General features: G+C 32.8%; 11 protein-coding genes across 11 annotated transcripts; 5 read left to right on the forward strand and 6 right to left on the reverse strand.

Moving 5' to 3' along the window:
• Nucleotides 1-124: 124 nt before the first annotated feature.
• Nucleotides 125-1,678, reverse strand: BN7_4127 (Translation initiation factor IF-2; the record flags this gene model as incomplete). Its single annotated transcript, XM_011275261.1, has 1 exon — nucleotides 125-1,678. One exon carries the CDS (start codon nucleotides 1,676-1,678, stop codon nucleotides 125-127), a length of 1,554 nt encoding a protein of 517 aa, XP_011273563.1.
• Nucleotides 1,679-1,984: 306 nt separating this feature from the next.
• BN7_4128 (uncharacterized protein) lies at nucleotides 1,985-3,448 on the reverse strand (the record flags this gene model as incomplete). Its single annotated transcript, XM_011275262.1, has 1 exon — nucleotides 1,985-3,448. The coding sequence occupies one exon, from the start codon at nucleotides 3,446-3,448 to the stop codon at nucleotides 1,985-1,987; it is 1,464 nt and encodes a 487-aa protein (XP_011273564.1).
• Nucleotides 3,449-3,711: 263 nt separating this feature from the next.
• BN7_4129 (U1 small nuclear ribonucleoprotein) lies at nucleotides 3,712-4,050 on the forward strand (the record flags this gene model as incomplete). The annotated part of the gene is made up of 1 exon (XM_011275263.1): nucleotides 3,712-4,050. The coding sequence occupies one exon, from the start codon at nucleotides 3,712-3,714 to the stop codon at nucleotides 4,048-4,050; it is 339 nt and encodes a 112-aa protein (XP_011273565.1).
• A 235-nt stretch (nucleotides 4,051-4,285) lies between these two features.
• Nucleotides 4,286-6,295, reverse strand: YME1 (i-AAA protease YME1; the record flags this gene model as incomplete). The annotated part of the gene is made up of 1 exon (XM_011275264.1): nucleotides 4,286-6,295. The coding sequence occupies one exon, from the start codon at nucleotides 6,293-6,295 to the stop codon at nucleotides 4,286-4,288; it is 2,010 nt and encodes a 669-aa protein (XP_011273566.1).
• A 463-nt stretch (nucleotides 6,296-6,758) lies between these two features.
• On the reverse strand, nucleotides 6,759-8,873 carry BRN1 (condensin subunit BRN1; the record flags this gene model as incomplete). The annotated part of the gene is made up of 1 exon (XM_011275265.1): nucleotides 6,759-8,873. One exon carries the CDS (start codon nucleotides 8,871-8,873, stop codon nucleotides 6,759-6,761), a length of 2,115 nt encoding a protein of 704 aa, XP_011273567.1.
• A 365-nt stretch (nucleotides 8,874-9,238) lies between these two features.
• On the reverse strand, nucleotides 9,239-10,353 carry CCL1 (TFIIH complex kinase subunit CCL1; the record flags this gene model as incomplete). Its single annotated transcript, XM_011275266.1, has 2 exons — nucleotides 9,239-10,024; nucleotides 10,084-10,353. 2 exons carry the CDS (start codon nucleotides 10,351-10,353, stop codon nucleotides 9,239-9,241), a joined length of 1,056 nt encoding a protein of 351 aa, XP_011273568.1.
• Nucleotides 10,354-10,830: 477 nt separating this feature from the next.
• ATP1 (F1F0 ATP synthase subunit alpha) lies at nucleotides 10,831-13,265 on the reverse strand (the record flags this gene model as incomplete). The annotated part of the gene is made up of 3 exons (XM_011275267.1): nucleotides 10,831-12,253; nucleotides 12,697-12,842; nucleotides 13,188-13,265. The coding sequence occupies 3 exons, from the start codon at nucleotides 13,263-13,265 to the stop codon at nucleotides 10,831-10,833; spliced, it is 1,647 nt and encodes a 548-aa protein (XP_011273569.1).
• Nucleotides 13,266-14,367: 1,102 nt separating this feature from the next.
• On the forward strand, nucleotides 14,368-15,618 carry BN7_4134 (uncharacterized protein; the record flags this gene model as incomplete). The annotated part of the gene is made up of 1 exon (XM_011275268.1): nucleotides 14,368-15,618. The coding sequence occupies one exon, from the start codon at nucleotides 14,368-14,370 to the stop codon at nucleotides 15,616-15,618; it is 1,251 nt and encodes a 416-aa protein (XP_011273570.1).
• A 65-nt stretch (nucleotides 15,619-15,683) lies between these two features.
• On the forward strand, nucleotides 15,684-16,097 carry BN7_4135 (uncharacterized protein; the record flags this gene model as incomplete). Its single annotated transcript, XM_011275269.1, has 1 exon — nucleotides 15,684-16,097. The coding sequence occupies one exon, from the start codon at nucleotides 15,684-15,686 to the stop codon at nucleotides 16,095-16,097; it is 414 nt and encodes a 137-aa protein (XP_011273571.1).
• A 737-nt stretch (nucleotides 16,098-16,834) lies between these two features.
• On the forward strand, nucleotides 16,835-19,900 carry ATH1 (alpha,alpha-trehalase ATH1; the record flags this gene model as incomplete). The annotated part of the gene is made up of 1 exon (XM_011275270.1): nucleotides 16,835-19,900. One exon carries the CDS (start codon nucleotides 16,835-16,837, stop codon nucleotides 19,898-19,900), a length of 3,066 nt encoding a protein of 1,021 aa, XP_011273572.1.
• Nucleotides 19,901-20,822: 922 nt separating this feature from the next.
• CRR1 (putative glycosylase) lies at nucleotides 20,823-21,929 on the forward strand (the record flags this gene model as incomplete). Its single annotated transcript, XM_011275271.1, has 1 exon — nucleotides 20,823-21,929. One exon carries the CDS (start codon nucleotides 20,823-20,825, stop codon nucleotides 21,927-21,929), a length of 1,107 nt encoding a protein of 368 aa, XP_011273573.1.
• Nucleotides 21,930-22,276: the final 347 nt, after the last annotated feature.

A 22,276-nucleotide genomic window follows, 5' to 3' on the forward strand; every position in this document is an offset into this window, starting at 1 on the left:
ATTTTATGAATATAATACATGCATATATAATACAAGTTATGAAAATATGTATTCTTTCTATAAGGCGTAAATTCGTTAAACAATCACGTAATGTAATCATATATAAGTCAAATGTCAATTAAAATTATTCATTTCTTTTCATTTCTTCAGCGATAATCACATCTTTTCTCTTAAAACCTATTTCTTTACATGTTGAATCTAGATTAATTTCTTGATCATTGAGTTTAAATTTAAAATTAAATTTCCCACGAACATCAAATTTTAATCTATATGAATCAGTATATAAAAAAAATGTAGTTTTCAATGGTAGATCATCGTATACTGTATAAGTAGCTTTGAAATCAAATAAATTTTTACCACTTCGTATCTCAACAAGAAACCATTTTCTAACCTCAACATTCAAAAAATTATCTCCTATACTTTTGAACCCTAATGTTGCAGGTGAATCACGAAAGCGAGCGCTTTTATCCCCAAACATAAATGTTGCTTCAAGATCACAACCTTTATGATACATCCTCAAAAAAGATTTAAATGTTTTAGCAAATTGTGAATCTTTTGAAGTATTAATATATGTTGATTTATTTCCATAATTGTCTGCTATAGTGAATCTGTATAATGAAGAATCTTCTTCATCTTTAACATGACTTTTTGATTTGTTATCAGTTGTTTGTGCAGGTTTCACTGTATCAAGGTCAATTTCCTTTCTGACTTTGAAGATATCATCTTTTGGTAATGGTGGTAAATTTGCTTCTGGAGGACTGGAAGGAGGTCTAACGACTGGGAAAGTTCTATTTGTGAGTATTGATTCCTCTTCAGTCAACCCAGGATCGTTATTGCGACGCGGATTAAAAAATGAAGGTCTTTTGGGATGAGGTTCTTCAAAGGTGTCCCGTAAACTATTCTTGAAAGAGCGTGAAGCAACTGGCTCTGATTTTATTGGGTTTTGGCCAGGATGATGAGCTAATGATCTTGATTCAACTAAATTTGGGGATGATTCTAGCTGTCTAGCATTATTATTTAAATTTGGATAACTTGCAGTTGGTGGTTGAGGTAATGATTTTGCAGGAACATAAATGGAAGAGCTTCTCCTTTCAATATCTTTTTTCTTCCTTTTTGAAGGTGTTTCTTCTTCTTCAATTTGAGAGTTTGGGTGAGATTGATCTTCATTATCATCAAATTTTTTATAAAGTATATTGTTTTCAATAATACTTGACAGTTTTGAAAGTTCACAAGTTGATTGCAGTATAGGAAGTTCTTGATGACACTTTTTGGTTTCATTGTTGTTGCTTGATAAGAAATTACAGATTCCAGATAGATTTTTAAGACTTTTGAATAAGATTTCTTTCATTTGTTCTGAACTGAGACCAAAATATTTGAAGAATGTTAATAGTTCATCTTTTGATTCGAACTTTGGAATTTTAGCATGAGATCTTTGCAGACATTGTAATACCCCAATATCCCCCTTGAACAATATAAGTTTAGTCAGAACTTCGTAATTGACTGGTTTTTCAATCTTATCAATCAATTGTTCAATCTTTGATACCAAACTTTGATCTTGTAAACTCCATTGATGAAGATCAACCTCTAAACTTTTCTGTGTATATTCATATTGTAACAAAAGCAAAGAGACAGAGTCTGGATCTGAAGAGCTGTCATTGACCTCTTGATTAGCAGCCATATCCCCTTTAGAGCTGAATGAATTTGAGAAAAGGTTTGTATTATGTCTCGGTTAAGTTAAGTGCCATAAATTATAAGGATTATTCTTTTTTCCCATATATTGTGCGTCCTCATACCAGAATATATTAATTGCATCAGATCTATTATTACGCGTTTACGCGTTCGATGAAGTCAGGACTCAGAAGTTAGAACCAACTGAATATTACATAAAGAATGATCCAAAGATAGATCATTAAATTATAAACCTATTGATTGGAAATGGCTTCAGATATACGGGACTTAATACTCAGACACTATGAACTTTTGATTAAATAAGTGAATTACCAGAACCAAACACAGCTTGAATTACATCAGTCTCATCAATACCTAATTCAAAATAATTCTTATTCACATCCAATTTTTTCCCATCTATACTTAAAATTAGAGCTTCAATATTTGCATTCGATTCATTTCCGCTTTTTGATAGAATTGATTTTAAAATATGTTTCAAGGGTTCCAGACCAACTATCCTGTAACGACTTTCATGACCAGTCTCCATCCATCTAATTGATATCCTTTGCCAATTGTGAACTTCAACATCAATAAAGTTTTTATCTGATCTACTTGCCTGAATAATCTCGGGTGTTTGATAGCCATAGACCCTCTTGTCTTTAAATCTAAACAAGATACGTTTTTCTTTCTTTGGGTCAATTATCTTTCTAGAGCGATTGAACAATTTAGTAAATGTTTCACTATTCGATACATGTTCACAAACAATCAGAGCCCCTTTGAAATTTCTCAAAATGAATTGAAAAGGTTTGATACTAGTTTGGGAAGTATTATTTGTTATTGGAGCCAAACTATCAATATTTAAACCAGGTAAATCTTTGGTTAAAACTTTTGATGTAATGCAATTAGTGTTAAATTCCACTGGCGATATGGTTGATAGATGTCTAGTTCTTGAATATTCCTTTCCAACTTTTTGCTTTTTAGTTGAATGATGCACAGGTACTGTTTCCATTAGGCTATTAGCGCCCTGACAAGATGGTAGATTCATAACACTCGGTGAAGTTGTATCTTTACACAGATATAGCTCCAATTCAGAATCAGATACTTCTTCAGAAAAAGATCCGGCATAAGAATCTGCGAGTATTTCAACATCATTTGGATCAGCAATAGCAGTTTCACAGCTAAAACATTCATCATCACAATCCCCTAGATCATTTAATTCATCAGCTTTTCTCTTTTTGTTTACCGCTGTGTTATAAATATAAGTTTCAGTGTGATCAAACCTTTGATGAAGTAGATGATCTTCTATTATTGCACACAATTGTTTCGTATCACAATCAGATTGAAGTATTGGTAAATTTGCAATTGAGCACTCAAAAAGCCTATTAGTTCTACCATGATTGAACGACTTACATATAGCAGCTAAATTCTTGACAGTACCAACTAACATATTGTGTAATTCATCTTGATTTACCCCAAAATACAAAAAGAATAAGATCAATTCATCTCTTGAAGAAATCTTTGGGATATCAGTGAAATTTTCCAGCAAGAACTTCATAACCTCAGTGTCACCCTTTGAGAAAATGTATCTTGTCAAAGCTTCATAATCCACTCCTTTACCCACACTTTCAAGTACCTTTTCTATATCTGTAATCAAAGTGGCACCTTGCAAACCCCAGTCATGGAACCCAACTTCAGCACCTTTTCTAGCGTATTCGTGTTGCAGCAACAAAGAGGACAAAGAGTCGGAAACTGCACCTTTAGCGCCCTGAACACTATTCATTATGAGCTTCAAATTGACAACAAACCATATTCAAAACTCTTTCAAACGCGTGAGATTTCAAAAATGTGAAATTTAGATTAATTAGAGATTCAGAAGTTTATGCCAAAATTGAAATCTTGGAGTGAATTCGCGGAATTTTCACTTTACTTTCAAGATTTTCTTATACATACGAATTGAAGTCAAGCTCCCTTCCCATTACAATAAGTCGCAACTACTACTAAAATATAGTTACAACTATACAAGAAGCCATTGAAGAAACAAACATGTCTAGAATACCCAGTGATCAACCACAAGAACAAGAAAACCAACAAGCTCAACAGACAAGCACATTACACATTTCAAACCTAAATGATAACATTCATTATGATACATTAAAACATAATCTATACATCCTTTTCACAACTTTTGGTGACGTGTTGGAAATAAATATACCTGGTAACAATAAACTAAGAGGTCAAGCATTTATAGTATTTACAGATCCAAAAAGTGCAAATATAGCAATGAGATCTTTACAAGGTGATGAATTTTTCGGTAAAAAGTTAAAATTTGATTTTAGTCATGAAGAGAGTAAAGTTTTACAAAGCTTGCAACAACAGGTATAAATAAATAAAAAGTTGAAAAAGTAACTACAGACTCAAAAAATTTAGATTATCATAATGTATATTATTTACAATTGACTAATGCATCATGAAGATTTTCTGTAAAAAAATATATTCTGATTTGGTATATGAAATTGATTTGTAGCTGCTTCAACAACTCTTGTTTTAACTCCTTTTTTTCTTTGTTTTCTGTCGTATAGTAAGTCTAATATAATACTATTAATACATGGGGATTTCTTTATGCTTCAGTCATTATAGGAAATGGTTGTTTACCAATCTTTTGGCGTTCATCATCATCTGGAGAATCAACAACGGTATTTGTAACAGTTTTACTTCTTCCAATTGATTCACCTTTAACAATTTTTTCAATTTCTTCTTTATTTAATGTTTCATATTCAATTAATCCTTGAGCTAATCTTTCTAATTCTTGATGTTTTTCTTTTAATACTTGTCTAGTTCTTTCTTCTGAATCTTTCAACATTTCTAAAACTTCATTATCTGCAGTATCACGTAATTTTGGTGACCATGATTCCCATTTTTCAGCTAATGAGATTGGACCAACTTTAGTTGACATACCATATTGGGTAACCATGGCTCTTGCTGTATTTGTAGCATTACTTAAATCTGAACCACATCCACTTGTTGTATTTTCTAATCCATAAATCATTTCTTCAGCAATTTTACCACCCATACATACATCTAATCTTGCAAGACATTCTCTTTTAGTAATATCAACTTTATCCATTTCTGGTAATTGGAAAGTTATACCTAAAGCACGACCTCTTGGTAAAATTGTAGCTTTATATAATGATGTAGCACCTGGGGTATATAATGCCATAATAGCATGACCAGCTTCATGATAAGCAGTAGCTCTTCTTGTAGCTTCAGTCATAACCATAGTTTTTCTTGCTGCACCCATTAAGATCTTATCTTTAGCCCATTCGAAATGGTTCATATCAACAGCTAAAGCATTTTGTTGAGAAGCATAAACAGCAGCTTGATTAACTAAGTTCATTAATTCAGCACCTGATAAACCTGGTGTACCTCTTGCAATGATTGTTGGATCAACATTTTTAGCAATTTCAACATTCTTCATATGATGTTTTAAGATATCGGCACGACCACGAACATCTGGTAAATCAACATTAACCAATTTATCAAATCTACCAGGACGTGTTAAAGCTTTATCTAATGATTCTGGGAAATTTGTAGCACCAATAATTATAATACCTGTGGTTTGTGAAAACCCATCCAATTCAACTAACAATTGATTCAAAGTTTGTTTAGCATAAGCTTGATCTTTTGGATTACGTTTACCTCCAATAGCATCTAATTCATCAATGAAAATAATAGCTGGTGAATGAGCTCTTGCTTGAGTAAACAATTCACGAACTCTTTTAGCACCAACACCTACATATAATTCATCAAATTCTGAACCTGACATGAAAAAAAATGGAACACCAGCTTCACCTGCAGTAGCTCTTGCTAATAAAGTTTTACCAGTACCTGGAGGACCTGTTAATAAAACACCTTTTGGTAATTTACCACCTAACCCAGTGAATTTTGTTGGATCTTTCAAAAAATCAACAATTTCTTCTAATTCAGCACGAGCTTCATCAGCACCTCTAACATCTTCAAATTTAACAGTAACTTTTGACATATCAACTGATTTATCAGCAACTTCTGAACTTTTGAAAATTGTACCAGATTCAACCAAATATGTGAAACCTTCCATAACACCCCAAGTAATTAACCCAACTGGAATTAACCATTTAATCCATTTGGAAACCATAGTCCAAGTAGATTCAGTAATGACAACATGAACAGGTTCATTACGACTTCCATAATTCAAACCACTATTACCTAACCCAACATTAGATCCTCCAGCTGGAATACTTTTGAAAACAGCATCAGCTTCGGCAAATTTACCTAATTTTTTCAAAGCTTCACCGTATATTTGAGTACATTCATTTGAAGTTGCAATACCTCCAGTTTCATATCTTGATACAACATATTGTGGATAATTTGCCTTCAACAGACTTTTAAAGAAATCTGCTTGAATTTCTGGATTACTTAGCTCACGATTTGCTAATTGTTCCTTTGATGCTAATTGTGAATATGTTGAGCTTGAAGCTAATCTAATGCTCTGTGAAAAGACTTTTTTGACAGCAGGAAGGGCATACCTGGAAGCATGTATCCTCAATATCTGAGGACCAGCCCTATTTATCAAGTTTGACGTTCTGATCATATATCTTTGTTTAGTGGCAATTTATAATCAATGTGTATAATATTGTGAAAACCTCAGTTGGTTTTTGACTCAAAATTAATTCTGGGAAAAGCGAAAGCCAATAGTGGAGCTGAAATTTAACTAACTATTTTGCACTTTTGAATAGCAAAAACTCAGACCACGGGAAATGTTTGGAATATGAATAGAAATGGAGAGGAGTATAGATGATAAATCCAAATATTTCTCTAGCTTATTCCAACTGAGTAATTAATTAATTTAGGCTCCCAAGCCAAAACCCTACCCAACGATCTCGATTCCCGCGCTTCTATTGGAATTGTCCAGAATCTCAGAATTTCTCGTGTTCAAAAAACGAATTCGCGCATTCGCGATTATTGTGTATTTACATAAGAGATTAGTAACGAAATACATAATTTATTCATTAAATGTTTTATAAAAGTTATCTATAAGTCCATTATATCATTGTTTATGGTATTAAACCTTTGATCCGTAAATCAGTGAGCTGCTCATTACTTTCAAGGTCCAAGGAGTGTTCATTTGCCAAATGTAAGAGACAAATGAAGAAAAAACTGGTGGATAAATCTTTCTTTTCTTCCTTTGGATACAACTTACCAATATCTTGGACCACTTCACTAAAGTTTCGTTCAGGTTCTTCTTTCTTAACTTCAATTGCATCCCAAAGATTATCTTTCAAGTACTTAACATTGACATTCTTAGCTGTTTTTGAATAATTGACATATTCTGATTTAACTTTCTTCCCACCTGTGATAAGTTGTGTTCCAAATTCAAGTTTATCTTCGATATTATCTGTATTGAAAATATTATCACCATCATCAAAGTCATCAGGTCCTCCAAAATCAATATCGTCACCACCACCAGCATAGTCATCAAATCCATCATCTTGATTATCATTATTCTTATAGTTATCAGCCCAAAATGTTGCATCAACTTGTCTATTGTCTTCTTGTCTTGTTTGATCTGCTTCTTCAAATTTAGTCTGTTTGGATTTCTTTTGAAACACTTTTAATTTCTGATCTGGTTTGAGGAATAATCTAACTAGCTGCTCAGAAGAAAAATAGACATCATCGGGTAGTAAATGTGTATCTTCTGATTCTTGTTGTTCAACGGGTATTGTTGTGGGATTTTTACTTTTTGCAAAAATTTTATCTTCTTCATCTTCATCATTCTCTTCCATAAAATTTATGACAAGTTCCTTCTTAGGTTTTCTCTTCTTTTCAGCACCGTTATTAGTAGATGATTGAAGATCTTGTTTACCTTTTTTTAATTGTTTAACTTTCCAATGTTCAGGACCTGCCCAATTTCTTCTCAGTGTATGATCAAAATATGCCATAAGATCTTGATCAACAACGTTTGCAACAATTTTTGTATCTTCATCATCTGGGTCTTGATTTTCATCTTGGAATAAAACAGCTGCAGCTTCTTGGTCTAAATCACCAAACGAATTACCACCATCATCATCATCAAAATCATTAGCACCACCGAAATCAAATCCAAAATCATCATTTCCTCCAGCATTAGAGGCATTGATACTATGATGTGAAGCGGAGAAATCATCAGGAATATTTATATTTTGCTGGTTAACATCATTCAACAAGGATTTGGCTCTATTAACATCTTTCAGCACAGATCCTAGATGTTCAAAAGAAGGACATACCAACAGATCATCAAGGTCTTCATCTTCATTATAAACAAGATGTTTTAAATCACCAATATTTATATCTCCTTCTTCGATACCAGACATTTCCATATTGATATCATGATCTTCATCTTTAACCTTGTCCTCTTCTTGATCTGGATCTTCATCATCACGCAGATTTTCCTTAGACTCACCAGTTGTAGCATCGAAAACAACTCTTGTATGATTATCCATATGTAAAGTGTTCAACAATAAACTTTTAGCACCACCTTCATCAAATTCAGCTAAGGTTTTCTTGAATAAAGGATCTATACTCAGCTCTTGTGATAGCTTTTTAACTTGTATAGATTCAAATGGAACCAATGTATCACCCAGCTCCTTTTTAACATATCTGTTTCTACGAGCCTTCTTAGTTGTAGGTTCACCATCCTCATCTACTTCAACATCACTATCACCTTCTTCGCCATCTTCATTGGCTTCACCATTTTCACGATTTTTTGCCTTTTGTTCAGCTTCTTGTTGTTTTCTAGCTGCAAGACCACTAAGTAATCTACCAGTTTCTGTAGCCACAGAATCAACTCTTGATGAATAAATCTTAACACACCCATCTAATGTGGCACTAGCTTTTTGAAAATTGATGTTATTATCACTTTCTCTTAACACGTTTAAATCATAGAAATAATCAATCAATGCAAAATTCCAACTGTTTGTGGTATTGATCTTGTTATCAGTTGCCATCTTGATCCATTCTTCAAAATTAGCCATCATAACACCTTTATTTTGCTGAAATGCTGGTAAACTATCCAAAAGCGAACTCTTTCCAGCATTATCATTATCAAGTTCATCCCTCAACAACGAAGCACCACTAACCCTACGCTTCTCTTGAAGCCTCTTCTTCATCACTTTTGATTGAACATAAGCCATCTTGTATCTTATATCTTTTGATGGTTAGCTTGTCAGTCCTTTCCTGGCTTCTTTCTAAAGTTTGGGATTTCAATAGTTCCTTTTTCACTTATGGATCACAAACTGACTTTTGTTTACATTTAAATAATCTCCATGACAACCCAAGGAAAACTTATCTTCATATTCGCGGTCCACAAATACCAATTGTACTCGCCTTTTATACTGCATTAAGATCATTACAAGGCTGATTTATAGATCAATTTCAGAATCATTGAACCAAACTACAATATGCGAGTCACTGCTTACGTATACTCTACAATTAATCGATCGATTTGTAATTATAAATCTACTTGAAGATTGTCATGAAATGATTTATATTTATTAGTCTAGTTCGTAGCTGGTGTGGTGGAAGAAGGTTCAACAGATTCTGTCCTTTGTCTTTTATTTGGATCTTGAGATTCAGGTGTTTCACCTTCTCTCTTTCTTTTCAATAATAATGATGGATTCAAACAATATTGGACTTTTTTATCAATTATTGTGGCTTCTTCTTTAGTTGGATCTTGTGCTGTAGAGATAACTTGATGACAATCCGTTATAACTTTTATTAATTGTTCAAGATGATTTTCAATCTTTTTTTCTTGTGGTGTTTCATCTTTCATTTCTTGATCCTCTTCTTTAACTTCTTTAATTTCTACCTTTTCCTTTTTAACATCAGATTGTCCAAACTTTTTTCTCAAATATTTCAATGTAACACCTTCATCTATTTGTTTTAGACATGCTAGTGCTATTTGTGGTGGGGTGTAATAATAAACAGCATCAGAGATTAAAGCATCATTGATCAAATTTCTAGCACCGTCATAAATTTTACCCAATTCTTTAACAGATATTTCACCTTTCAAAACTTCTTGTATATCAAAGAAAAATCCATATAATGGTCTAAATGGATGATGAACAAATAAAGTGAATTGTAGCGATTGTAAAATTTCAAATTCTAAAGATAAAATAGACTCTGGTGTTGTTTTGGGAATTCTTTTAGAAAAAGACGCTATACTTATAAAGAAATTTTCTGATTTAGCAGCTAAAAATAAACATGTCAAAAGAACTAATTTTGGATGATATTCCATTACACTATTCACAAGATAAAACTTTCTTAAAAATGAAATAGCAGTAGCCTAAAGATGTAATGTTAGTTTTCAATTGTCAAATTTTGTCAAGCTTCAAAATGACTTACTCGGACCTGAGATGGCATATTAAAGTATTTGGCTAGCATTATTATCCTTCTTGAATGGAAAGAAATCAATTTTTGTTCTTCATCCACTGTAACTCTTTCAATCTGACTTGAATCAACTTCTGGTGTTTCATTCAATACTTTTTCAACTCGATCTAAACCTTTTTGATTAATTGATCTTCTTCTTTGCTGTAGTCCATCTTTTGTGAATGACCATTTTCTATATTGTGTAGAGCGACGATACAGCTCATCAAATGTGACTCTTTCACTCATTGTATATATAAATAGCAGATCAACCTTACTGAGAGAGCCTCTGATATCTATTTGACCGAATGTTGGATATTATCTTCCATATTAGGCTGGAGGTTTTTTCACCTACAACAATCTCAAAACTTCGCGACCAAAGTGTTGGTGATGTCAAATTTTACTAAGATGTATAATTATAAATTGAAACAAATCAGGAGATTTTAACTACATTTTCAAAATTTATCGTGACATATTTATTTTAAGTGTAATTTTATTTAATTTATAAAATAAAACCGTTCATTAATGATTCTTTCAAAGATAATCTTTCCCGGAATTATTTTTATATTTTTTGCATTTTTTTTTCTATGAAGGCATAATAACATCAGATTTGTTTGATATATAAAAAAGTTAATTGAAATATGAATATATGACTGAATAATCTAGATAATTTCTAGAATAAAGTTTTTGTTAATGAACTCAGATGCAAACAAACTAAAACTAAATTTAGAAAGTAGCAACGAATTGTTCAGTAGCAGATTTCAATTTACCTAACAATTCATCAGATAATTGACCTTTTTCTCTAATAGCATCAAGAATGTCAGTGTTGTTAGCTTTTAAGGTAGCTAAGAATTCAGTTTCAAATTCACCAATTCTTTCTAAAGCAACTTGATCTAAGAAACCGTTAACACCAGCGTAGATCAATGGAACTTGTTCTTCAGCAGCTAATGGTGAGTATTGTTTTTGTTTCAATAATTGAGTTAAACGTTCACCTCTAGCTAAAGTTTGTTTAGTTGAAGCATCTAAATCAGAACCGAATTGAGCGAAAGCAGCAACTTCTCTGTATTGGGCTAAGAAAAGTTTTAATGAACCAGCAACTTGTTTCATAGCTTTAACTTGAGCAGCAGAACCGACACGAGAAACTGATAAACCAACGTTAATAGCTGGTCTGATACCTTTGTAGAATAATTCAGCTTCTAAGAAAATTTGACCATCAGTAATGGAAATAACGTTAGTTGGAATATAAGCTGAAACATCACCACCTTGGGTTTCAATAACTGGTAAAGCAGTTAATGAACCACCACCTAATGAATCGTTTAATTTAGCAGCTCTTTCTAATAATCTTGAATGTAAGTAGAAAACATCACCTGGGTAAGCTTCACGACCTGGTGGACGTCTCAATAACAAAGATAATTGACGGTAAGCAACAGCTTGTTTTGATAAATCATCATAGATGATTAAAGCGTGTCTACCATTGTCTCTGAACCATTCACCAATAGCAGAAGCGGTGAAAGGAGCAATATATTGTAATGGAGCAGCTTCTGAAGCAGTAGCAGCAACAATGATGGAGTATTTCAAAGCATCATGTTGTTCTAAAGTTTGAACTAATTGAGCAACAGTTGATCTTTTTTGACCGACAGCAACGTAAACACAGTATAATTTTTTAGATTCATCAGCACCGTTGTTCCATCTTTTTTGATTTAAGATGGTATCAATAGCAACAGCGGTTTTACCGGTTTGACGATCACCAATAATCAATTCTCTTTGACCTCTACCAATTGGGACTAAAGCATCAACAGATTTTAAACCAGTTTGAACTGGTTCGAAAACTGATCTTCTTGGTAAAATACCTGGAGCTTTAACTTGAGCTCTTGAATGTTTTTCAGATTCAATTGGACCTTTACCATCAATTGGGTTACCTAAAGCATCAACAACTCTACCTAATAATTTTGGACCGACTGGAACATCAACAATTTTACCAGTACGTTTAACGGTTGAACCTTCTTTAACTAAACGATCAGAACCGAACAAGACAATACCGACTTGACCTGGTTCCAAATTTAAGGCCATACCTTTAACACCTGAAGAGAATTCAACTAATTCTTCAGCTTGGACATTGTTTAAACCGAAAACACGGGCAATACCATCACTATTATATTTAGTTAGTAATTAATTCAGAAAAGCTGAATGATTTTTTTCCTTGACAACAACAATTAGGAGAGTAAGATGAACAAGATTATAATTCAATTGAGTTATTTGAGTTTCAATGTTGTTGTGTTGTTGTTATTCTTGTTTTGATTGAGCTTAAAATTTTTCAGGGGGTGGACGAAGAAAAAAACTCGGGAAGAAAAAAACATGGGTGCAAGAAAAACTAGGGGATGGGAAATTTTGCACTAAACGACGAATCGAAGACAAACTTTTGGTGACAACAACTGTTGAGATTTAAAGCATTATATCAATTGACTTTTGAATTTCACGATGATGTATTGAATCTGATTAAAATCCTCTATGCTTGTACTGAAATCTTTCAATCTGTTGATTTCCTTCCCTCCTAAAATGCGAGCCAAAAAAAAAATAAGAATGTAAACTTACCCAACAGATAAAACTCTACCAGTTTCATTTAAGTTAGCTTCTTCAGAGACACCTCTGATACGTTCTTCTAAGATTGAAGAAACTTCAGTTGGTTGAGCTTTAGCTGAAGCGAAACGACGACCGGCGACCATTAAAGCTGGACGAGCCTAATAGCAATTGTTAGTAAAAGCATTCAAAATAAATTCATTGGAATTGCAATTGAGAATATGAACAGTTGAATAGATTGCATACTCAATTGATTTGATTATTTAATTGAGTACAATTGATGATTTTTTGATCCATAATTGACACCCATATAAAAATTTCTCCCCAGTAGTCTTCCAAAAAACACAAACTTTAATAAATCTCAATCAATTGACATCAATTTTTGTAGATTTGTGGATCAATTGAATAACTCATTCTCTTTTCAATTGCTTGGTTCATTCAATTCTCAATTGTTTTATTCCAATGATTGATTTTTTTCATTTGATATCTTTGAATTCATTACTTACAACACGGTTGATTGAACGAGCAGCATTAGCAGCAACAACTGATCTAGCAGCAGTGCGGATAGCAGAACGGGAAAGCATTGTTTAGAATAATTCAATTAGGAATATAAAAAGAGGTTGCCACCTTTTCCAATGATCTTAAAATTGAACTTGTTGTTTTAAAAAGAAGAGAGAATGAAGGTTTCAAGGTGTTGAATTTTGAAAAAGGGATCGATTTTTGGAAATTTTGGGAGGTGGGATTTTTTCATTGGGCCTCGAACGAACAAGCGATTTTATTGGCTAGCTGGGTGGTAAGCGCACTGTAGTAGTTAAGTGAAAGAGCGGGTGACACCCCAGCTACCGGGGAGATCGATTCGCGGGTGTTTTAGGTCAGCGCTTACTCAGCATTTGGTTTGAAAGGTTTAAATTCCTGGGGATTTTGGTGATTTTTAAAGTGATCAGCTGGCGGTTTATTAGTGAATGTTTCTACGTAAAGTTCTGTTGGAAAGTTAAAGTGAATATAAATGATTATTTAATGAAGTGTCAGGTAATATGAAATGGATTCAATTGTGTAAGCTCGTTTGGATAATATTAATTGTCTGGCGTCTCTATCAAATGTTAGTTGATCCATTGTTCTTCTTTTGAACAATAAGGTGATAATCTGAATATTTAATATCCACTAGTCTGCTCGAACATACGTAACCTTAGGTTCAAAGCATGAAACCATGTATTGAGAAGTTCAAGGACACCAGTAATAGCGCTAGTCATTACTGGTATGGTTACAAGTTGTCACTTGTCGTTAAATTCCAAAGAAATAGCAATGTCAACTGAACATCTAAGAATCAACATATATTACACGTATATGATATGCATCTGCAATATAAAATAAAACAGATTTGTAGCTTGGTGAGTGGGGTATATATGTAGGACTGTTATATTAGTTAATTGTTAAAACGGAATTGTTATTGGGTCTCCCATATTAATTCATTGTTTTACTAGTTTGTTTTTTTTATTCGAATAGTATACCAACAAGGAAAAAAGTTGTGAGCAGCATGATACTAAATTGTGAAACTTCAACTAATATATTAATCTATCAAATTTTGGGTACTTAAAGTGAAGATTCGATCGCAAAAGCAATCGTTTAACTTATCTTTTACTCATTGCAATCTAACTCGGGAATTCGAAATATACTAATTACATATACATGATGACACTAAACACAATCATTAATACTGTTATAACATTAATAACATCATTTTTACACAAATGCATTGAATCAGTCCATATCCTGTATACTGAACGTGATGTTTATGAAGCTTTATCAATTTGGTTAGGTTATCCTAGAGGTTTTGGTATATTTTATATTCATCATTCATATTACAACACAGTTTACAGACCTTTTTGGAAATTGGATAGATTATCATTTCCAATAAGGTATTATTCATTTAATACATTAAAAGGTCTATATGAGTGGATTGGTAATTTCAAATCAAAGGTTAAATTTTCTTTAGCAAAGACAGATGAAGAGGCAGGTTTTGAAGATTTAGAGTTCGATAATATTGAAGAATCTACATCAATTTACAATGTGAACCCTACTAATAATATTATACTCCCAATCGAAATTTGGGAATACATTGCATATCATGGTGAAATTAATTATTCAATCATGCTGAGAATTAACAAGTCTTTTCTCTATACATTTGCACCAAAAGTTTTTGATACATTAAAATTGACAATTGTTTTAAGTACATTAACCAAGATGAAACTTAACGATGAAAGTTTCTTAAAGAATGGGCCTGATACTATCAAGTATAAATATTATAATTCATATTCAATTTATGAAAGAGACCAAGAGAGTAAGAAATTCGATTATGAATTTTTAGATACTGCAATTGAAGATCAAGATTATTTCAAGGGTATTGGTCCTAAAAAGATTAAAAGGCCCCAAAACCCTCATAGATCATTCAATGGAGAAGAGAGATTCAACCATCCATTTGAGATAAGAAGTTTTAAAAAGATTCAACTCATTTTAAAGAATATTTTACAAAATCCAAACTCAATAATGAAGAAATTTATTAAGGAACTTTTGATAGACATTTGTATGTTCGATGGGTTTGATAAACTTATGACTATGGAGAAAAGTTCATTAGTTGAAGGATCATCTAGTGAACATGAATCATTGGAAAAGTTGATTTATCAAGAAATAAAACAGCTTAGACGTACTTCAGTTTTGAAAGTTGATTCAGATCAAGATGAAATCGAACCTATTGATGTTGCACCTTTGGATGATAATTTTGATAGAATTAGATGGAAAGATGATCTTGAAGATAAAGAAACAAGGTTTTACAGGTTTTCACACATACACATGTCAAAAATAAATCTAGTACTGATTCTATTAGAGATGATCTTCATCACATCTTCCCACAGAATGTCTATTTCAAAGAGTAATTGTTGAGCGTTTATTTACTTTCTGCAGAAAAAGCTTATTCACATATATTAAGAAGAAGATTGAGTCACTATATGAATCCAATCAATTTCCAAAAATTTAATCCAATAAAAAATTGGTGTCGTACTCTTGTGGCTAAAAGTCTTAATAAAGTAACGGGAGAACCTAATACGGCACGTTATTTCAGAATGATTATTACTGGTCAATCATGTGTTAAAATAACAAACCGTGAGTTTAAAACCAAACTTCAAGTTTATGAATTTCTAGATGACTTGCTTAAAACTTTAACCATCAAATCAAATGATTATGTATTGAATAATATTCAATCGTCTATTCTGATCCTGGGAATCAATGATGGAAAACCTCAGGTTTCAAAAGAGTTTACCCAAAATGCATCAATTAATGATGATGCTTCAGATCTTATTACTTTACTTAAATTGAATCCTCAATTAATTCTTATAAATAAATTCAGCGACAAATACAAATGACTTTTAAGTATCTTACCTACAATCTGTTGTAAAGACGTCAATATTAAACACACCTGGTATAAAAATTCAGGTTAAATTAGTATTTGATGAATACCATATAATTGGGTTTCATTCATTGTGAATTGAAATATATTTCACACTATAACAACATTCTGACATCATTCTACTTCTCTCCAATACGAACAAGACGATTGACAATAGCTAACCGATCCATGATTTCAGTAAATGTGTAATTCAAACAATTTTGAACAGTTCATTCATGATTGAAATGCTATAACGTTGTAACGTAGTTTGTAACCATTTCCTAGTTTGTTTAAGCGGTTAATTTGAATCGCAAGCTTCGAAAATTCGGACCCACTTCAAAATTTCGGAAATGCGTTTACTATAATAAGGATTTTTCGGGAGATGACACAAAGATGACTTTTATTATGGAACTTTAATGGGTACAAATGTTTTCTTACGGGTTTCAGATCTACATATATAGAAATCCTTTCGCTTTTAAAGTCTCGAGGATTTCACCACTTTCCATGAATAAGGTCCAGTTTATGCAGATTTAGTTTACGAAGATTTACCTCAATTAGACATTGTTGTTATACAAGATTTCATCACAATTATATTCAGCATCTGCGTTACAGTCCAATTGTATTTGTTCAATTCTCTAAACAATTAGAATTTAGTTACACCCCACACAGCAAAAGATCAACCAAAATTTATCTAGATATAAATACAATAGAATAATGCCCATTATTGAAAAGGATAAAAGTCGAAACAATGAATCTAGACAACCAAAAACCAAGAGAAGAAAAACTATATTATTTTCTATGACACTGTTATTTCCAACTCTATTGGTTTTATTAGCCTTCGTCCCCACGGTGGTGCTGAATACTGTTTCTCCATTTGATCAAGATGATGAAAAGGCAAGATGGCTGAAAATGTTTGAGAAGAGTGAAAAATTGTTTAGACAAGTTCCAGATTCTGGTAATGCATTTTATGATGAAAGAAATAATATATTAGGTCATACACATTTCTCCAAGAATGTTTACTCAAGACAAGCTTATGTTTCAAATGGTTATATTGGTGCTAGATTATCAACATTAGGTCAAGGTTTCACATATGATCAATTTAATATCCATGCAAACTCAATGGATGAAGAATTTTTGAAAAATGGTTGGCCATTATTTAACAAACGTTATACAGGTGCTTTTGTCTCTGGGTTTTTTGATTTAGAACCTGAATTACCTGATACCAATTTCCCTGAGTTATATGCTAATGGTTCAGATAGTGTGATTTCAGCAATTCCTTATTGGCCCGTTTTACAATTACATGCTACAATCGGTGGCCAACACTACATTTTCGATCCTCAACAAACTTTTGATAACGATGTTACAAATTATGTTCAAAATTTATCGTTACAAAACGGTATTGTCTCAACCCGTTTAACTTGGTTAAATAAAGTGAATGTTAAGATTAATGTTATGGCTCATAAACAAATTGCGCCCTTGGGTCTTATATCCATGGAATTGAGTGCTGTTGATGAAGATGTTGAAATGATTGTTCAAGATCAATTGAATCTTACTACAGCTCAAAGATCTGTTTTGCAAGATATAGGTGTTGATGATCTAGGAATTTATATGCAAGTTACGCCTAATAATATTGATTATTCTAGAGTTGCTGTATACTCAAGGTTAGATTTGAATGATACCCACTCATATGTGGATGAAGAAGGACAAACCGTTATAAATGAACATCATTTTACATTAACCAAAGAAAAATTTAAAATTACAAAGTATGCTGGAATAATATCAACTGAGTATCAAGAAAGGGGTACAGGATCCGAGTTAGAAAATGCCAAAAAGATTGTTGATTTTGCTCAAAGTGTTGGTTTACAACAACTATATGACTCACATAATCATGAATGGGATGAACAATTTAAAGAGACCAATATTTATATTCCTGGAAGTGGATTTTTAACTCTAGCTGCAAGATCAAGTCTTTATCATCTTTATGCAAATACAAGAATCGGTACCAGAGACTTAACTTCAGCATTAGGTACTACTGGTTTAAGTTCAGATAGTTATGGTGGTATGACATTTTGGGATACTGATTTATGGATTGTACCTGCAATTTTGCCCTTTGCTCCACAAGTCGCAAAGTGCATTAGTCAATATAGAAACTTTACACATAATCAAGCTATTGAAAATGCTCAAGAATATGGATTCGAAGGTGCTGCTTATCCTTGGACTTCTGGTAGATTTGGTAATTGTACATCAACAGGACCTTGTGTTAATTATGAATACCATTTAAACGTTGATATTGCTTACAGTTCGTGGTTAATTTATTTGGCAAGTGGTGATGAAGAATATTTAAGGTATACAGCTTGGCCAATTCTTAGAGATGCTTCAAATTTCTTGACTGATTATGTCACCTTCAATACAACTTTGAATCAATTCACTACTCATAATCTTACGGATCCAGATGAATATGCTAACCATGTTGATAATGGTGCTTTTACTAATGCTGGTATTGACTCCTTGATGAAATGGACTTTAATGGCCGCTAGTCATTTAGGTGAGCCAATCAATCCAAAATGGGCAAAAGTTAACGATAATGTTTATATTCCAAGATCTGAAGATGGTATTACTTTGGAATACATTGGTATGAATGCTTCAGTATCGATTAAACAAGCGGACGTTGTGTTATTAACTTTCCCATTGGATTTCAATGACCATCATAGCTATGAAGATGCAGAAAGAGACCTTTACTATTACTCAATTAAACAAGCTGATGTTGGACCTGCAATGACATTCCCTGTATTTTCAATTGCATCTGCAAAATTGTTAAATAAAGGTTGTTCAGTCCATAGCTATTTACAAAAGTCTGTTTTGCCTTATTTGAGAGCTCCATTTGCACAATTTAGTGAACAAGCTGATGATAACACTGCAACAAATGGTGGTACAAATCCTGCTTTCCCATTCATGACTGGTCATGGTGGTTATTTACAAGCTTTGGTATATGGTGTTCATGGATTAAGATTTTCTGTCAAGTTAACCCCTGATGGTAAATTAGATAGATTTTTGACATTTGACCCTATTGCTATATCTGGATTACCAGGAGGTGTTAAAATTAGTGGATTCAAATATTCAAACCAATTGCTAGATGTTATAGTGACTGATATTGAGGGTATTATAATTCATAAAGGTGATGATCCAATTGAGATTGAAGTTCGTGAGAGAAACCCAAAAACTGGAAGATATACATTACAACCAGGTGAAAAATTAAAAGTTCCACTATTTGTTCCTGGTATGAATATTGATGGTTCAACTGTGGAATGTAAACCAATTACAAACTTGACTGTTGGTGTTCCTGGCGATGTTCCTTTGAGTGCTATTGATGGTAATAATTATACATATTGGCAGCCATTAGATAGAGAGCCTGCTAGATTATTAATTGACCTTGGATTTCCTCAAAAATTATCTAAGGGGCTGATTATTTGGGGTGAGAGACCTGCAAAGACCTTGAGTATATATGGAACTGAAGAAATTTCATTGGATATGGAAGAGGCTTTTATGAACATTGAAAATATTAAATTTACTTCACTTGTTGATAAATTAGATATTGAAACAAGTGAACCTTACAAAGAAGAATATTCAAAAGATATCAAATTACTACCAAACAATATAACAGAATTTGAGATTGGTAACAATACTTTATTTACCAAGTTTATCATCGTGGAGATCACTGATGCTTTAGATCCACAAGAACCGAGTGGTGCAACAGTGAACGAAGTGGCTCTATTCCAGTAAAATTAGATGATCACCAAAATAGATTGCGTACAGTTAACTAGAATCATATATATATAAGAATTTAATACGGTTATAATATGCCCAATAAACACGTAAAATACAAGTTACTACAACGCTTTCTTCAAAACTCAACCTCAAGGCTTAGACACAAAATTTTATAACCACAAAAGCGCAAAACTTTATCATGCACAGAAGACGATGAGTACCTTAATAAACGCCATGAAAATGCGCCAAATCTAGAAATTGTTCAAGATTTGGCGCGTAAAAAAAGCTTTTTTTACAAAGTTTTAACTTTTTCGAACCAAATCGGGAAATTTGATGCAAACCGCTAAGCACCGTACATACCAATGTGCAGGAATTATATAGATAGACTCAGCTTTTTAAAACCTTGCCTCTTGTAATGCATTTTTGTTCATGATTTTTTGATAATTTGTCTTTTTGATACTTAACCACTGGTACTATATTAATTCATTCTTTTCCACTTCATCATATTCATTCGTTCATTAATTCATTCATTTTAAGTATCACATCAAAACATGAGGTTTTCTCTATCGGTTTTGGCTTTTTCAAGTCTTATTATAAGTCAAGTTGCAGCAACTATACTGTGTAATTCAAGCAGCAGTTGCCCAGAAGATTCCCCATGCTGCTCACAATATGGACAATGTGGTAGTGGTATTACTTGTCTTGGTGGTTGTCATCCAGAATTTTCATACTCGTGAGTATCTATTTGAAGTGAAGATGGAGATTGAGATTTATTTATATTTGATCTTAAAGGTACAATTTGGCTGTGCTCAAAATTAGTTGATCAATAACTATGAATCTAGCAATACTGTAATATAATCTGATCTTCAATATAACATGAATAAAAGTGACAGTGGGTATTAACAAATTCAATTTTTATAGTAAAGAAGCATGTATGCCAATGCCAATTTGTAAAAATATTACAACTACATTCGAAAACGGTATTGATGGTTTAGTTGATGAAGATAAATTTCTTGGTGACCCTGAAGATGGTGACTGGATATATAATGGGTACGTTGATAGTTATGATGATTCTTTACTACTTGCAATGCCAAATCAATCATCTGGTACAGTTTTATCTTCATCACGTTACGTTTGGTTTGGTAAAATTTCTGCAACTTTGAAGACTTCACATTTACAAGGTGTTGTTACTGCTTTCATTTTATTTTCAAATGCACAAGATGAAATTGATTTTGAATTTATTGGATCTGAGCTAACGACTGTTGAATCAAATTATTACTATCAAGCTGTTTTAAATTATTCAAATGTCAGAAATGCTACAACTTCAGATACTTATGAAAATTACCATACTTATGAGGTTGATTGGACTCCAGAAGAATTAACTTGGTCTTTAAATGGTGAATCATTCAGAACTTTGAAAAAGGAAGATACATGGAACTCCTCTACAAACTCATATCATTATCCACAAACACCTTCAAGGGTTCAATTTTCTCTTTGGCCTGGGGGTGACTCTGATAACAGCGTTGGTACCATCGCTTGGGCTGGTGGTGCTATTGATTGGGATGCAGATGATATTAAAGACTACGGTTATTACTATATGCTTCTGAAAAATGTTAGTATAGAGTGCTATGAAGCTCCAGAAGATACGTTGATTGAAGGTGATGTTTCATACATCTTCAACTCCTCAAGTAGTTTTGACCAGGATGATATTGTTATAAGTGATGAGGAAACAGTATTGGGATCAGATGAGGCTAGTGGACTGGATCCAGATGAAGGAAAGTCATCGTCTTCATCAGATTCTGACTCTTCAACTAAATCTGGAAGTACCAAAACCTCAAGTGGCTCAACATCTACCTCTGGTAGTGATAGTGATAGTGATGACAGTGACTCGGGTTCCAGTTCTACAACCTCTGGATCAGGAGGATGGAATCAATACGGTAGCAGTAGTAGTACTGAAGGAAGCTCATCAAATCTTGCTAATAGTATTGGTGGATCTTCATTTGTTTCATTGTTGCTTTCCATCATGATGATTGCAACAGCTCTATGATAAGAAATTTACACTTAATCATTTTAGAACTAAGCTGTATAAAAGGACAAAAACTATTCAAAAAACCATTTGATTGTCTATTTAGATAATAGCATATACCCTGGTGTTTTTGATATATGAATATATACAAAATAATCGTAATTGTTACAAAATAGCTGTACAATTAACATAGAAGTAGTTCAGTAGACAGTGTATGGTAATCACCATGAGTTACCTCAAGACCGTAAAGCATCAATCCTAATTGTTCACACTTGAATCAATACTTTGTTACTATAACCTTCTAACCCTATGAATTATATGTACTAAAACAAGGTTCTTTTTTTATAAGACAATCAATTGTACTCACT

This window comes from Wickerhamomyces ciferrii, contig 00143 (assembly GCF_000313485.1).
Source record: "Wickerhamomyces ciferrii WGS project CAIF00000000 data, strain NRRL Y-1031 F-60-10, contig 00143, whole genome shotgun sequence".
Lineage (NCBI taxonomy): Eukaryota > Fungi > Ascomycota > Saccharomycetes > Phaffomycetales > Wickerhamomycetaceae > Hansenula > Hansenula ciferrii.